Below are 15,822 nucleotides of genomic sequence, written 5' to 3'. Positions count from 1 at the left end.
ATAATCCTAAGAAAATATAGAAGATAATTCTAAAAAATAATTTGAATTTAATTTTAAAAGATAAATCTTGAATTTGAATGTGTTTGAAATGCTCAGCCGTCTGCTCATCTTTTGGAAGCTGTTGATTGGACGCTACTGACTGGGTCTTCTAGAAGATGTCGACTCACTGTCATGTCACCATTTCGTGCCCACTTTCATGCCCACTATTATAGCATTGATTCCAGAACAAAAAATGCAGTTTTGACCCTTTTAAACACATTTTCTAGAAGTTATTGCCCTGCACAGAAAATACATAAAAACGTCCAATTTAATAGTAAACATGAACAATCAAAGAACATTTAAGCATAAAATGTAGCACAAAATAAACACTAGTAAAGTATAACAACAAAGACGAATTATACTAGAGTGAGCTGAAGATAAGGATCAAATGGTATTGAATTGAGTTGACAAATAAATAAACACAGTAGCATTGCCACAAACAAATCGTTCAAGTGCTATGTACAGAGGGCGAACAATGTCTCACAATATCAAAAGAAATGCATTCAATCTGGTCTAAAATTTAATTAATCCCTACGCGACTATAAAAACGGCTTCTAGCTTAGAATTGTTTAGTTGACTTCAATTTTGGGTGGCATTTGCATCATCCCACGCGGCTTCTTAGCGGGGTGTGGGCTTTCCACTTCGTCATCAGCGCCGGCTACAAAGAAATTAGCCGGTGAGAATTCGGGCAAAGTCGGAAGGTTTAGGTCAAACGCGACCCGCTGACTGATATGGTTCATTTTATTGGTTGACCCCACTCCTTCAGATGTCACGCCGCTTGCGCTAGCGGTAGCACTGTTCCCAGCCCCACCTTCATAGTGGCATCGCTTGTGGCCTCCCAAGGCCTGACCAGTAGGGAAGCTTTTGTGGCAGATGGAACACTCGTGGGATTTACCGCTTGGGTTCAACGCGGCGGAAATAACTCCACCGGCAATCGTAGAGTTGGTTGTTAACGTTGGCTGGTCGTCGTTGCCAGCTGAAAGCTTACGGTGGCTGGCTTTGTGGCCACCCAAAGCCTGGTAAGAGTTGAAGGACTTGTTGCAAACGCTGCACTTGTAGCTAAGCTTCTGCTCCGTTGAGCTCGGTGCTGGCGCTGGTGGGAGTGAGGTGGTTGGAGTAGGAGAGCGATGGCAGTGTGGGGTTGAACAAGTGTTGGCGGAGTTGGCTTCGCCACCGCGTGCGAGCATGATCAGACACAGAGCTAGATATTCTTCCTCGTTGGTAACATGATCGAAACGCGGCCGCTTTGAACGCTTACGCTTGGTGAATGATTCCAGGCAGTGTAAGTTGCTATCTTCAAATTGGAAAGGAGGCGTAGCAGCTGTTGTTGGAGAGTTGAGAGCTTCTAAAGCCATCTGATTTCCGAACACAATAAAACAAACAACTTTTTCTTCTAATTCCAGTCGGAAGAGAGACGTAGAGGAAAGCAGTAGTACTGAAATTGAGAGTTGAAGGACAGTGAGAAGCGAGGAGGAGGGGTTTTAAAGGGGGGTGGGGAAGGGAAGCTGCGTGACAAGTGGTGTGAATTAACAAAAGTGTTACACAAATAGTTGGTTATTTGGCGATTGGAATGCAGTTGAGTTTTCTTGTGGGGTAGCTAACCTCAGTCGGTCAAATGATTCCAAGACTTGTAAGAACCCCAGAAGGCGTCCCTCCTTTCCTTTTCTTCTATAAAGTGACAATACTTGGAAAGATACTAAGACAGAGCACCCTAAACAGAGTTCACAATAAATAAATAAATAACGCGGTGAAATCACCAGGCACGCAGGCAGGCCCTGTGTCAAGGCAGCTGATTGCTGCTAAGACTTGTCTTTGGCTGCCGACTCAATTAATTGCATTCCCCAATCATTATGATTCCCGAATCAATTCCATGATTCTTAACAAATATAAGACCTTCCACATTATAGTTTTGATGATCCTAGATTAATAATGAATGTTGCTCTGTAAATTGTCTGGAATTGGGAAAATAATTCGCATATTTTTTTAATTTAACTAATTAATTAGATTTTAATTGGTTTGAAATTATGAGACTATAATTTAACAATGTTTAAGCACATTAAACTAATCATATTTTTAATATTATATAATACTCATCCCCCACCTTAGTGATTGATTATAGTGTTGAAAAATGGTTTGCAACTACTTGTACTATAGACTTGTGATTCACGTGAAATTCGAATGGAAATACATATTTAATCACAGTTTAGTTCAGAATTGGGTTTGGTTCTATGCTTTGAAAAATAGGAAAAACAAAACGGACTGTTAAACTTATTCATGAAATAGATGCAACATTTGTTTTTGGACAGTGGAATAGCTACAACTTTTGTTTTCTGGAAGAAAAAAAAATACATTTTGGTTACTGATAGTAGTCTTACAACATACTTACCATGCAAGAAATGAAGAAAGCCAGTTGATTATTCAGAGGAAAAAAAGAAGAGTATCTATATTGTTGAGCTCGTAGCCGCCTAGGAAGTTGCTCGAAACATCCGAATACAACAGGAACAAGAGCGCCGACTAGTGGTTGATCATGAACCGTCCATTTTACAGGCCCAAGACAGCCCTTCAAAAATTCGGATAAAAACATTCCAGAATGTGAGACCCACTTAATTAGAAGCTGTGAGTGTGATTCATTAGGAAAGATATATATTCCAAAAATGAAGTGTTGTATCAATGCTCATTCGTATGCATATAAGCTATGTGTTGGACAGTCTGAGGTCTCGTTTTCCTCGGTGTAAAGTTCCATTGCGATTCCCCAATAAATGTGGTGGTAACATATCAGAATGTCACTGCTATTTGCCAAAAACGCACATCCTTCAGTTATTTGTAAAAATTTTGTACCATTTTATCTTTTATAGTCCAACGAGTTCCATTTAGTTTTTTCTCTGTTTTATCTTAAAATCTGGGTTCAATTTTGGTAGAAAAATATGTACTTAATGCACATATCAATATAAAAAGGTATCATCAAAACCGTTCAAAACCAACATAAAGCAAAAGAAAACCCATTTGCCCGAACACAAGAATTCTGATGACATCCTTCAAGTGGCTTATGTTACATAGGTCATTTCTTAATGCTTACATAATCAAATAATTTTTATTCTTGTAGCTGGGTGCAAAACAAAGGCGACTATTACAGGGAACAAAAGCACCACACATGGGATTCTCGTTTTTAGATTCATTGTCCAAATCAATTAGTGAACTTATCCCATAATTTAAAAGCTCGTCATTGCGAATTTATTAGTTAAAGAAGATGGAAGACACGTGGGTCTTAATTTATTAGCTTTTATTTGCAGAGAAAAATTCAGGGATATGCAAATTGAAGGCTGAGAGCTTAAGCTGCTAAAGAGCGGAAGCAGTGATCTTCCAATGGACCAAGGCATAAACCGTCGCCATCTTTTTTAATACAGCAAGTGTTGTTGCGTTGGAAACTATTTAAGATGGGGCACTTGCGTAACAAGATTGCGACCTTTTAAAAGTTATTTTTCACGCCACTTGTTTGGTTTGGACCATGCCTTGCTTTGCCTACCACCTTGGACTTTGATACTATCTGTTCTAATTCTAGACGCTCGCTCATATCAGTAATTCTAGACGCTAGCCCATTTTATTTGTAATAACGAATTTACTAAAAAGCAGAATTGAAAGAACTCGTCAATAAAAAATAATTCTTTGATAAATTTTAAATTAATCGAGGGGGAAATGAAAGATTCTAGGAAATTGAGAGTGTTACTAGTTAGTTTAGAACTTATAACCTAAAGAAATATGAGGAAAAAATATAAATAGTATGATTAATTGAATCTCATTTTTCCCTTAAACCTCATTTTCCCCTCCGAAGTGTTTGATAAACAACTTTTTGGAGAAAAAAATAGTTTATTTGAACATAAATAAAATAGTTTATGGGTAGTCAAACCCTCTATTTTTAATATTTGGTAAACACCTTTTTAAAACAGTTTATTGTGTAAAATAAGCTGAAAATGTCAACAAATCTAACGGTTTGAAAGAGCTTATTGCAAAATAAAATGTTAAATGACATATTTGACCTTATTATTTTCATAATTACATCCTTGCCATAAAACCTAATATAATGAAATAGTCTCCATACTAATATATTTTAATGAAATTTTATTTTAATATTCTATTTTTTAGTTGTAGATTCTCAAATATATTTTAATTAAGAAAATATAGCAAAACATGAAAGTAGAAAAAATAGAATGTTGATATTTTATACAAGGTTAATAGTATGTATCAATCTCACGAGGTTAAGATTTGTAAATATTAAATTTTAAAAAAATATTTAAATTTTTTAAAAATATTCACTAGTTTTCTTATGAAATTTTTAATTTTTTGTCAAAATTATTTTATCCGAATAATTTCACCCAATAAAGACTAAAGTATTATAAAATATATATGTACTTAACAATTAAATGTATCATCTTTTATTTGTCATTTTACTCATATCACCTATCAACTAAATTTTATCAAACATTCTATATAAACAATTAATCAAATAAAATTTTCAAATCATTTGATTAAAACAGTTAATCAAATCAACTATTAAAATCAACTACAAGTTATCAACCATAAATTGTTTGTGAAACACCTCAAATATTTTTCCCCTCATGAATAGTCAAGCGATTTAGAGTTAACATTTGATCCAATGTTATGACTGTTTTTTCTCTTTTGTTTTATGATTTAGTCGTCGGTGGTGCAGAATGATACGAAGGGCTTAGTACTCTTTTCTTCAAACCCAATCTATTCTCAATTGTCAAAGACACCTCCGCCTGGCTACGCTGTGTTCCCCAAACGAGACGACGGCTGGTTCGCTCCTTCCTCTTCCTACAAACCACCTGTATTTCGTCTGCGAAATTACAAGTGTACCCTCCCTCCTCCACTCTGCTCTGGTAATATTTTGTTCCCTTGACATACACTCTCCCCGGTTCTATATAAATAGTGTGTTTGTTGAAGGCTATTAATGTAAAAAACACATAGGATAAAGATATTTAAGCTAGGGGCAGCTTTTAGGAGGTTTTGCCCAAAAATCACCAAAATATTATGATATTACCTGTCAGATGCCATTTTTTTAATTTTATTAATCTAGCACCCTTTTAATGAGACGTGTTACGTGAAACATGCCATTTTTTAATTTTATTGATCTAGCACCCTTCTAATAAGGCACGTTACGTGAAACATACATTTGCTTAGGTGAACCGAAGATGTATTTCTTTAAGTGTGTCTTCCAAGGGAAATGTTAACATGTCACCACGTGGGAAGGCGGGCTTCAAGGGACATGCTTCCCAATGTCCACATCATCTCTAAAAATATTTTAAAAAATAAGTTTGAAAAAATAAAAAATAAAACTACAAGGATTAGCATTGTAATTTAATACATATTAATTTTATGAGTTGAAGAGTTTAATGGGGCTAGTTTATATAGTCATACTGGAATATTTAGGTTATGTTTCTTAACAATGTAGGATAAAAGTTAAAAAGTTTATTACTTAACTTATTTATCTCTATATCTAATGAATCTACTTATACATTATTGTTAAATTATATTATGTTAATATTTATTATTAAGGTTTATATTAATTAAGATTAACTATTTTTATATATTAACTTTTGAAGCTGATATATATCAAAGGGAAAACGGTATACTTATGTAAGATCAAATATAAGATTAATTATATTTGGGCGGCTTAAACGCCTTAAAATATTTTATGTTCTTTTATTTTAAATCTAGATTATGAGAAAATGAGTATTTTTCATGTAATTTATTTAATTACATGTTTTTGTTGTAGTAAATTGATACAAAATAAGCTACAAGATCTTCTTCCTTTTGAAATTGGCGAGCTTAAGAGTCTAACACATCTATAAGAAATATCTGGAAGTATTTTTTTCATTTTATGATAATCAAGATTGATGCTTCCTACTAACCGAAAAAATTGATTAGGTATCTGAGCTTCAACAGTTTTAAAGGGGAGATTCCGAAGGAACTTGTGAAGCTGAAAAGATTACGAATTACTTTTTAATTGATATATATCAGCTTCAAAAGTTAATTTAATATAAAGCTTAATAACACATATTTATTATTAAGGTTTATATTGTTAAATCTTTCAACATAAGCATCTATTTATTGTGCTGAAAAAATTACGAATTGTTTTCTAATTGATATATATCAGCTTTAAAAGTTAATTTAGTATCTAATATTTTTTATTATGTTTCTTACAAATTTTTATATAAACCTCATATCTTACATGTTCATGGCACCAAATAATGTTCTCTCTCTATATTTTTATGTTAAATTCAACTTAAATTATAGATCTAATTAATCATATTCAATAAATAATACATTTATATGTCAATGAAATATTTTAATTTGTGTTACATAAATTTTTTGAACTATTAATTAAAAAATAATTATTTAAATATATTAACATATAAAAAATATCTAATCTTAATTAATATAAACCTTAATAATAAATATTAACCTAATGTAATTTAACAATAGTGTATAAGTATATTCATTATATATAGAGATAAAAAGTTAAAGAATATACATTTTAACTTTTATCCTACATTGTCAAGAAACATAACCTAAATACTATAATATGCATATATAAACTAACTCTATTAAACTCTTCAACTCATGGAATTAATATGTATCAAATTATGACGTTAGTCTTTATAGTTTTATTTTTTAATTTTTTTTCAAAGTTTATTTTTTTAAAATGCTTTGAAGGATGATGCAAGGCACGCTTCAGGAAATGTGCCTTCGATCTACCTAAGTAAAGTTAATGTGCCTTATCAAAAAGGGTGTTAAATTAATAAAATTTAAAGAAACGGTACATGATATGTAATATTATAATATTTTGGTAATTTTTGGATAAAAACATGAATTTTTAGTGGTTACTTTTTATTTATTATTATTTTATATAATCTTTAGGGGCTTCATATGTTATTACCCTCATTCTCCCGTTTGGTTGGCCAACATTCTCAGCCATCGGTAATCTTTTATTACTAACAGTGGTATTTTGAAGGTATATTACCAGGAATGTGATTACTCCCCTTCCCTTAGGTATTGTTGGATTATTGGCGTTTTAGACTAAAATGCCTTTAATTTTTTTTTTCAAAAATATTATTATTTTGTCGTTGAATAATAAAAATTCTACGAATGTTAAATTATAAATTTATCTTTAAACTATTTTAGATTTACAAAAACAAAGTCTATAATTAAATTTTATATGAAGTTCAGGGGTTAGAATAAAATTTTATCCTTTCATTAAACCTATTTATCTTTTCAATATTAAAAAAAAATTATATAAATTTTATGAATTTAAAATTTTTAAAAATATATATAAAAATTAATTATAATAATATTATAGTAGAATTCAACTTGTTAAAAAATAAATATATAATAAAGATAATTTGATAAAATATATAATCTAATAATATTTTATTCCTTTAATTAAACAATGTAATTTTTTATTTTCACTGATAATATCATATTCGGTGAACCAATGTAATTTGGCTGGTCAGGTGTGTGTCAACGGGCAGTCTTTCTCTTTCACACACAGTCTTACCACTGTTCCGTTGCCTTCTGTGTTGAGTTGGAGCAGCGAGTGATTCAGTTGCAAGTCAACCAAAAATGGCATCTCAAGATGAACAAGACCCTCGTATTTCCAAAAGTTCTTCTGCGATTCGTATCATCCCAAACTTCCCAAACCTGGTAAAAAAGAAAACTTCCCTTCACTCTTCTTTGCCGTTTGCTTTTTTTTTTGGACTTTATTAATTGTTTAGGGTTACGATTCCTTTTTGTCAGGTATAATGTTTCAGGACATAACAACTTTTGCTTCTTGATACCAAGGCATTTCGTGATACTATCGATTTGTTTGTTGAGAGGTACAGGGGGAAAGATATCTCTGTTGTTGCAGGTAAATCTCTTCTCTTAATACATAGTATAAATCTGTTTCTGAAATCTGAACACATGAAAATCTCTTGATTGATGGGGTTGGTTACTACGGAGCTGTTAGTTCAAGAATCTAACTACTGACTTTATAATGCTTCTGCGAAACTGACCGAATTTCCAGGGAGCTGTTTGTAGTTGGGCATATCCAGGGAGCTGTTTGTAGTTGGGCATATCAAGGGAGTGATATAAACAATTAGAATTCTAATTCAGCTTTAGAAGGGGAAAACAGAAAAATAATAAAATAAAATAACAAATGTTAATGCACTGTAAAAAAGGAAAAAGTCTGCCAGATACTGCTTATTGTGATTAGAACAGATTATGAGCTTTTGTGGTGCCATACTGGGTTGAAGAATGAATATTGGTGCTAGTTTCATATGGCAGGCCTATGTCTGAGCATGTTGTGCCGGACAATAAGTTCTAATAATTTGAGTGTCTTCTTTATTACAGCCATAACTGTTCTTTATGAGCATGATGCAAGGTTCCAAGAGGCACATTACTAATCACATTCTTTCACTTGTTTTTGCCTTCATGTTCATTGGAGATATATGCAATAGGGCCTATGTCATTTCTATTAAAATAAAACTAGCAAAGTTTATGGCAATAAGTTTCGTGTAAAATCATTATTAGTAATAGAAAATTCTACTACAGCATTGAGGCATGCTTGAGTGGATGTAAGTCTGCATGGGAATTTTGTCTTGTGTTGATGAAAAGCCAATTACTACAGCTATTGGAGCTCTGAAATATAACTTCATTTCGGTCTGTGCTAAACGTTCTTTTTTTCAATGTATCAACTGTCAGAGATTTGAAATTATTGACTTGTGCTTTCTGTTGATTTCAGACATCTCATCTGCTATGATTCAAGCATAAAGTATTCTGTATATTTCTCCTGTCATCTATGACTTTTGCATTCACTTTCATGTTAATGTTTTCTCGATTTATATTTCAGGGCAGGATTATGAGACAAACCACTGTTTGTTCTTGTAAGCTCCACTTGATCTCACAAATTTTGTGGTGGAAGAAGACTTTGTTTGTTGGCCTTAGTTGAGTGTTGCAACAGAGCTAGAACTTTAGCCAAAAGCCTAAGAAAACTACTTTGTTGAATAAAAGGGCTAACATTTGGTAAACTAAGGTCACATTAGATTGAACTCAGAAGTATGTTAACTTTGATTTGGGAGTTATTGTTCCCTGTTTCACTAAAGAGCTACTTTGGAGGACAGTTTTATTTTACTTCATGTAACGAGTGAAGCCAGTGGCATTCGTTGAGATGACACATTGGTTTACACTACAAGACATTATTGCTATTAATGCCATTGTCATGTTTCCAAGCGGAATTGAATTCTTCACTATTGAATATTGATCTCATTGGTACTGTTGCCTTTTTCTAGGGCGAGTGAACACAAGAAAACCAAAGAGCCTTAAAGAGAACTAGTTCTGAAGTGAAAACAGAAACATGTTCTTAAAAGAAAGAAAATTTACGTGGTAGCATGGCAGGGGAAGAGATGGTTTTTTAACCAACATGATAGATAAAGGTAACGAGGCGACATTCTGCACCACCCTCTTTAAGACAACCGTGAGCAACACACAGTTGAATGCTCTTTCACTTGAATATCTAAAGCTTAAATCTCGATAGGAACATCGAAAAAGCAAGAACTACAATATGAGAATAACAGCATGGTATCTGCGTTACCATGCTCGCCAAGCATTTTGATATTCGAACCCAAGACAAGCTTGTATTCTCGTAATTTGCAGCAGGATAAATGTGTTCAAAATACTGTGTACCGTGTATCGGTTTTGTTATATAAACCTCTTCTTTCAGCTATCCCTCTGAGTTTAATTGTCCAAATCCAATCATAATTCATCAAATTCACCAAAACTTACAAGAATCTCTATCAGCGGCTGGAGGCACTCGTTTGACCTGTCAATAACGAAGGTAGGGTATAGCGAGGGCTTTGGTCCCCGAAACTTTTCAAATTTCAATTTTAATCCCTACTAAAAGATATTTAAAAATACGTATAACATCAAGCTCTTAGTATTTTCCTGAAAAGATATTTTGATTTTTTTATGCACTCTTATGTGTAACGTCTTACTTTTTGATAAAATAACAGTCAACATTTATTGTTGAATACACTTGAAATGATGATGTTGTATATTCACATTGGTGTTAGAATGCTTTTAATAAAATAGAGATTAAAGTGATTATTCGATTTTGATAGTATGTCCCTAATTTCTTTCAAATTTTATAATGGGATGTTCAGAAAAAACTAAAATTGACTAGCAATTATAGAATTTGTAATTTAACATCATATATTTGGTAATAGTTTTACTTTAATTTTCATTAATTTTATTAATTTAATATCTTTATGAATTATCGTTTGATGCATTACCAGTAGAAAAAATAATTATACAAATGATATTAAGATAATATCAAGGGTCTCATTATTTAATTGACTTAATTTGGATTGGTCCCCTTTTCTTTATTGTCTTGTCTTGTGGGTATATATAGAATTAGTTCATTTATTTCATCATTATTTGATTTAATTTACCTTCCAACCAACAGATTAACTTCCATATTACAATATATAATCTTTAATAATAAAAGCTGACATTTGATAAAAGAAAATAATAATAAAAGTTTGACATTTGATAATAAAAAATAATAATAAAAGTTGACATTGTACTTGTTTACCATTTTTTAATTACTTGCATCTGGAAGACTAGAAATAAGAGCATTGACTTTATTTAGTTTATTTATTACAAGCAAAAGATAAGGCAAACAGAAAATTGTTTAAGAATAATTAAATCACAGTTCTTTAGGAAGAAATAATCTTAGACACATTTTTTTCTTAGAAAAATATAATTTCAAGTATTAATATACCTAATATTTCTAAAGCAGACCATTTTTATTTGTATTTTTTAATTGAAGAAGATATTTTAAAAAAAAATTAAAGACTGTTTTCTCCTCTCATGACAATAAAATAATTCACTATTTAGTTATAGTTAAAAAAATTGATCCGAAAAAAAAAATTGATCGGAATTATATTGTTTGGATAATTCATAATTTAAAATTTAAATACCATAATTATTGAATTGGAGCTTATTTTTATTCGAATTTGAACTTCCTAAATTGTATACGTTTTTTTCTTAAATTCCCTTTAACCAATTGTTTAATAAGACTTGTTTCTATGGTGCATTCAAAATTTTATTTTCTTAAAATTTATGATTAATAAGAAACTATAATTTATTTTTGAACTGCAAAACAAATTAAACTATGTAAAAATGGACCGACACTAGCTCATGCATTTAATGTTGTTGATAAAATAGCTAAGTTTTATTAACCACGACGGTGGACGGCCCACATTATCATGTTATTTTATGAGATTGAGATAATATTAATTTTCACTCTTCCGTCTTGTTATTTATATTCTATGTTAATGAATGCCAAGTATTTTTTTAATAGTTTAAATGAATATAAAATAATATATATTTAAAATATTTTTTAGTCATATATATTCTATCGATATAATTACTCTAACTTAATTTTTTTAGGGATAACAACACTCCCTTTAAATACCTAAATCTATATAAATATACATAATTAGGTCTTAATTAAATTTGTTAAGACTATACCAAAGTTTACTATCTCTTTTATATTCAAATAATTACCTTGCTTATTATTGACCTCCTTAATGTAAGTAATTAATTGTAATTAGAGTTTAATGTCTTTCACAGGAGAATAATAATTTTCAGCTCATTGAGTTGAATGAAATAGGAGATGATATTTTAATACGAATATATTTAAATAAATGGAAATTTATAATGTACGATGATATAATATTATTTAATTTATTAACATTATATAAAATTAAATACCGTGAGAGCATTAAATATTAGTTTATATATTCTTGTTAAACATATTATGTTCACATTATATCTGTTTATTATTATAAATTTATCTTTAAACATGATCATATAAAAATATATAATTTAATATTTATATAGTTTAATGGTGCGCAGGAGCACTTAAGAGAAAGATGAAGTGTGTCATTGACTAGATTAGGAATTGGTCCTTTTTCTTTATTATTTTGTGGGTAAATGTATATTCTATAGTAATAAAAGTTGACATAATAATAATAATAATAATAATAATAATAATAATAAGTTGACATTTCACTTTTTTTAAAAAAATTGACTTTTAATAGTTTATCACTTTTAAAATCATAATTACATGCATCCTATAAAAATATATTCAGTGAGCGTTGACTTTAGATGGTTTATTTATTACAAGAAAAAGTAAAAACAATTTTTTTTATCTAAACATAAATGGCTTAACGAGTTATATAATTTCTTTCATAATCTTGAACTTTTTTATTTTTTTTATTTTCAATTATATTTTTTTTTATTTTTAAACTCATTTAATTGTATCAATTTCATTCTATGATTAATACTAATCATGACAACTTTACCATGTGAACATGACAATCTACTATAATGGTTGGGTCGTCCATTGTTAATGATAATGCAGTAGAAGGATTTAATTGGTTGCTTTTGTTGAGTTTAAAGTTATAACTGGTTTTTTTACTCAAACCCGATCAAAAAAATTAATTATACTATCGTCGAAAAAAATCAATTAAGCATTATGTCACGTTGATATTCATATATAGATTGTCATCTTATTATCATGGGTTGTCATATAAGTATATTAGGCAACTACATCATCATTAATTGTTATGTCAACACTTTAATTATCAACATCAGTCAAATGATGAAATTGATGTAACTAAATGAGTTTGAAGATAAATTTAATATATATAATTATTAATTTAAATTTATCATGACAAAAAATTTATCTTTTTAAGTCAAAATAGTTAAATCATTTTAGTACTCACAATTTGAAACTTAACGCATTTAGTATCTAAATTATAAGTTTTGGTCCGTTTGTTTAGTACTTAAACTTTAAAAAAAATCAAAACTTAACGTTAAATTTTGAATGGGTACTATAAATGAAACAAAAATTAAACTTTAAGTATAATTTTTTAAAAAAAATAAAAGTTTAAATACTAAAACAGACATGTAATTTATCTTAAACATTAATAATTTTAAGAGTTAATATACTAATAATTCTAGAGTAGACACTTTTTTTAATAAAAGAGGACAACAACCCTAACACTTGGCTTTTATTTAGTAAAGTGAAAATAAAATTTAAAGGACGAAAAATTAAAGGATATAAAAAATAAGAAAAATTCAAATTTGATTTTCATCGGTGAGTTTGGTAAAGTTATTGAAAGTTAAAATAAAATGTATATTGTTCATTCATTATTTGATAGAATTTAAAAAATGAAATAAAATTATACTTTGAAAAATATATATTTTAAACTAACTCGTATTCCTTCTATATTTTTTTCTCATGTTTTCCCTCTCAAATTAGAATGATTTATTTGTAGGGTAAAATATTACAAATGATCCTCAGTTATAGGAAACTATTTTATTAAGTCATCTGACAATTAAAAATTATAAAATGATATCTCGACTATATGATGTTACTTCGTTGTGTCCATTAACTATTAAAAGTTAAATGGTCACTCAACTATTTATTATGTCCCAAACTGATTTTTTTATTAAAAATTGACGACATTCTGAGCTGGACGTTGGCATGCTGATTGCGATATTATAAAATCTTATCTCAGAATCTCAAACATCAACTATCATATTTCAATCAGCATGTTAATGCTTAACTCAGATGACCATCAATATTTTAACATAAAAGGACGAGTTTGGAGCATAATGTATAGTCAGATGACCATTTTGTAACTTTTAATAGTCAAATGACTTAAGAAAACATCCTATAGTTGAGGGACTATTTATATACTTTACCCTTGTTTTTATATATAAGATAAAAATAATCATTTCTCTTATTTTCTTTCCTATATAATTATACCTAGGAGATATAAAATGATGCATATAATAATATATCGGTAGCATTGGAAAAAAATATATGTACATGTTTATAATTTATATTCCTTATAATTTATATTCCTTGACTATTTTTTGTTATTATTTTCGATCCATGCGCCTTGACAAAGTTGTAGTATATTCAATGTATTATCATAAATGCGTATTAAATGTAAATTATAATTCAATTAACATTTATTATTAACTAGATATTTTCGCTATTGTGCATTTAAAAATTTATTTTTTGAATAATTATTAATTAATAATAAAATACAATTTATAACCAACTAAGTGTTTCTTAATTAAACTTTGCAGACTTTATTATATAATAAAAAAAACTTTATAGACTAAAGTGCAAAAACAAATTAAACTTTTTGTAAGCGTGGACCGACACTAGCTCATGCATATAATGTTAATGAAGAAAAGTAAGCTTTACCAACCATTGACATTTTTTTATGAGATAATATTAATTTTCACACTTTCCGGTTATCATTTATATTTAGTATTAATATAAGTAAATTACTTTAATCTACATGAATAAAACTAATTAAGTCTTAATTAAATTAATCAAGTTCACTATATCGTCCATATCTGTCAAGCGAAGTGGTTTCCTTGCTTATCATTGTTAATGAGGTAATTAACTTTTTTTTTGAACAATTTCTACATAGAGAGGAGAAATAAAAAAATTATTTTTAATAGATTTTAGACTCACGATCTAAGAAAGATAGGGGTATCAATTGAAAGCTTTTGATCATTTACGCTAGATATTGCTAATAACGAGGTAATTAACTAATCACAATTAGGGTTCAATGTCTTTTATAAGAGTAACAGCAATTTTAAACAGGGTAACTTGCATTTTAGATCATCCAATTTATTGTCAATTTTCATATAAGTCACAAATCTTTGATTTTATCAAATTATATCATTGAACTTCTATTATTAATAAATTAGGCCATCTATGCCAATTTCATTGAATATTTTTAATGTAACGATGACTTCAGCATGCATTTCCATTAGAATTACTTCATAGAGTTAGTATAAGCGACCAAATTTGTTATTAATAAAATTTTAGCGATGTAATTAGTGAGTTGAATGAAAACTGATGCTAAATTAAAAGACTTATAATGTAAATTACCATTGAAACGTGACACGAATGCAGCAAACTCTGCTAGTTGCGGATCCCAAAGCACTAAGAACCAATTTCGAAAGGTGGGAAGTGAGGAACATCTAATTCTAAATTCCAATGAAGAATAATATCAGATTGTGACAAGTTATCGATCCCACTTTTCTTCTAGTCCCTCCCAGTCCCACATGTTTGTTTGAAAGGTCGTGCAATGGCCGGCGCAAGCTCCAAACGACACGTAAACAATGTACTCTGTCTCACACGTCAGGGTTTCAACCGTATCATACGGCCTAAAGTCTAATAATGTATTGTCAGTTTGTGTTTATGGCTAATTTGTTCATTGATCTATTACAGCGGGCTCATATTAGAATTTGTTCCTGAATAAGATTCACAGCTGTCATCATATTTTGAGTTTATCGCCCGGAGTTTGTCAGCAAGCTTGGTGCATATGAATTTCCCTCTGCAATGGCTTAAGGATTGAACTGTTCAAACTGATCAGCTGTAAAGAGATGATTTTGTACCAGTCTTACTCAGGGGTGGACACAAATTCTATGTTATGTGTGTAATTTAGAAGTTAAATTAGAAATATAGATATACGAATTACAAAATTTTAGAGGTGCGAAATTAGATAATCAATAAAATGTTTAAAAAAATACCTAAAGGATTTGAATTTTTTAAGGGTGCAACTGCACTCTAAATATCCCTCGGTCCATCCATGATCTTACCAATATATAATATTTGATCATAACTAG

The 15,822-nt window shown here is 29.9% G+C and overlaps 1 protein-coding gene and 1 long non-coding RNA gene across 2 annotated transcripts; one reads left to right on the top strand and one right to left on the bottom strand.

Moving 5' to 3' along the window:
• Nucleotides 1-481: 481 nt before the first annotated feature.
• LOC120193794 (zinc finger protein ZAT10-like) lies at nucleotides 482-1,540 on the bottom strand. Its single transcript, XM_039196226.1, has one exon. It carries the CDS (start codon nucleotides 1,392-1,394, stop codon nucleotides 609-611), a length of 786 nt encoding a protein of 261 aa, XP_039052157.1. The 5' UTR covers nucleotides 1,395-1,540; the 3' UTR covers nucleotides 482-608.
• A 3,296-nt stretch (nucleotides 1,541-4,836) lies between these two features.
• On the top strand, nucleotides 4,837-7,989 carry LOC120193795. Its single transcript, XR_005522910.1, has 3 exons — nucleotides 4,837-4,934; nucleotides 7,649-7,758; nucleotides 7,852-7,989. It is a non-coding gene; the product is annotated as an uncharacterized LOC120193795 (long non-coding RNA).
• The last annotated feature ends 7,833 nt before the right edge of the window (nucleotides 7,990-15,822 follow it).

Source organism: Hibiscus syriacus, unplaced genomic scaffold (assembly GCF_006381635.1).
Source record: "Hibiscus syriacus cultivar Baekdansim isolate YM2019G1 unplaced genomic scaffold, ASM638163v2 tig00116997_pilon, whole genome shotgun sequence".
Taxonomy (NCBI): Eukaryota; Viridiplantae; Streptophyta; class Magnoliopsida; order Malvales; family Malvaceae; genus Hibiscus; species Hibiscus syriacus.
The sequence above is the reverse complement of the archived record's forward strand: the minus strand, read 5'-3'. Positions and strand labels throughout refer to the sequence as shown.

Bases quoted from the DNA above. Each gene is read 5' to 3' on its own strand.
- LOC120193794 (XM_039196226.1), bottom strand. From the start codon at position 1,394: ATGGCTTTAGAAGCTCTCAACTCTCCAACAACAGCTGCTACGCCTCCT.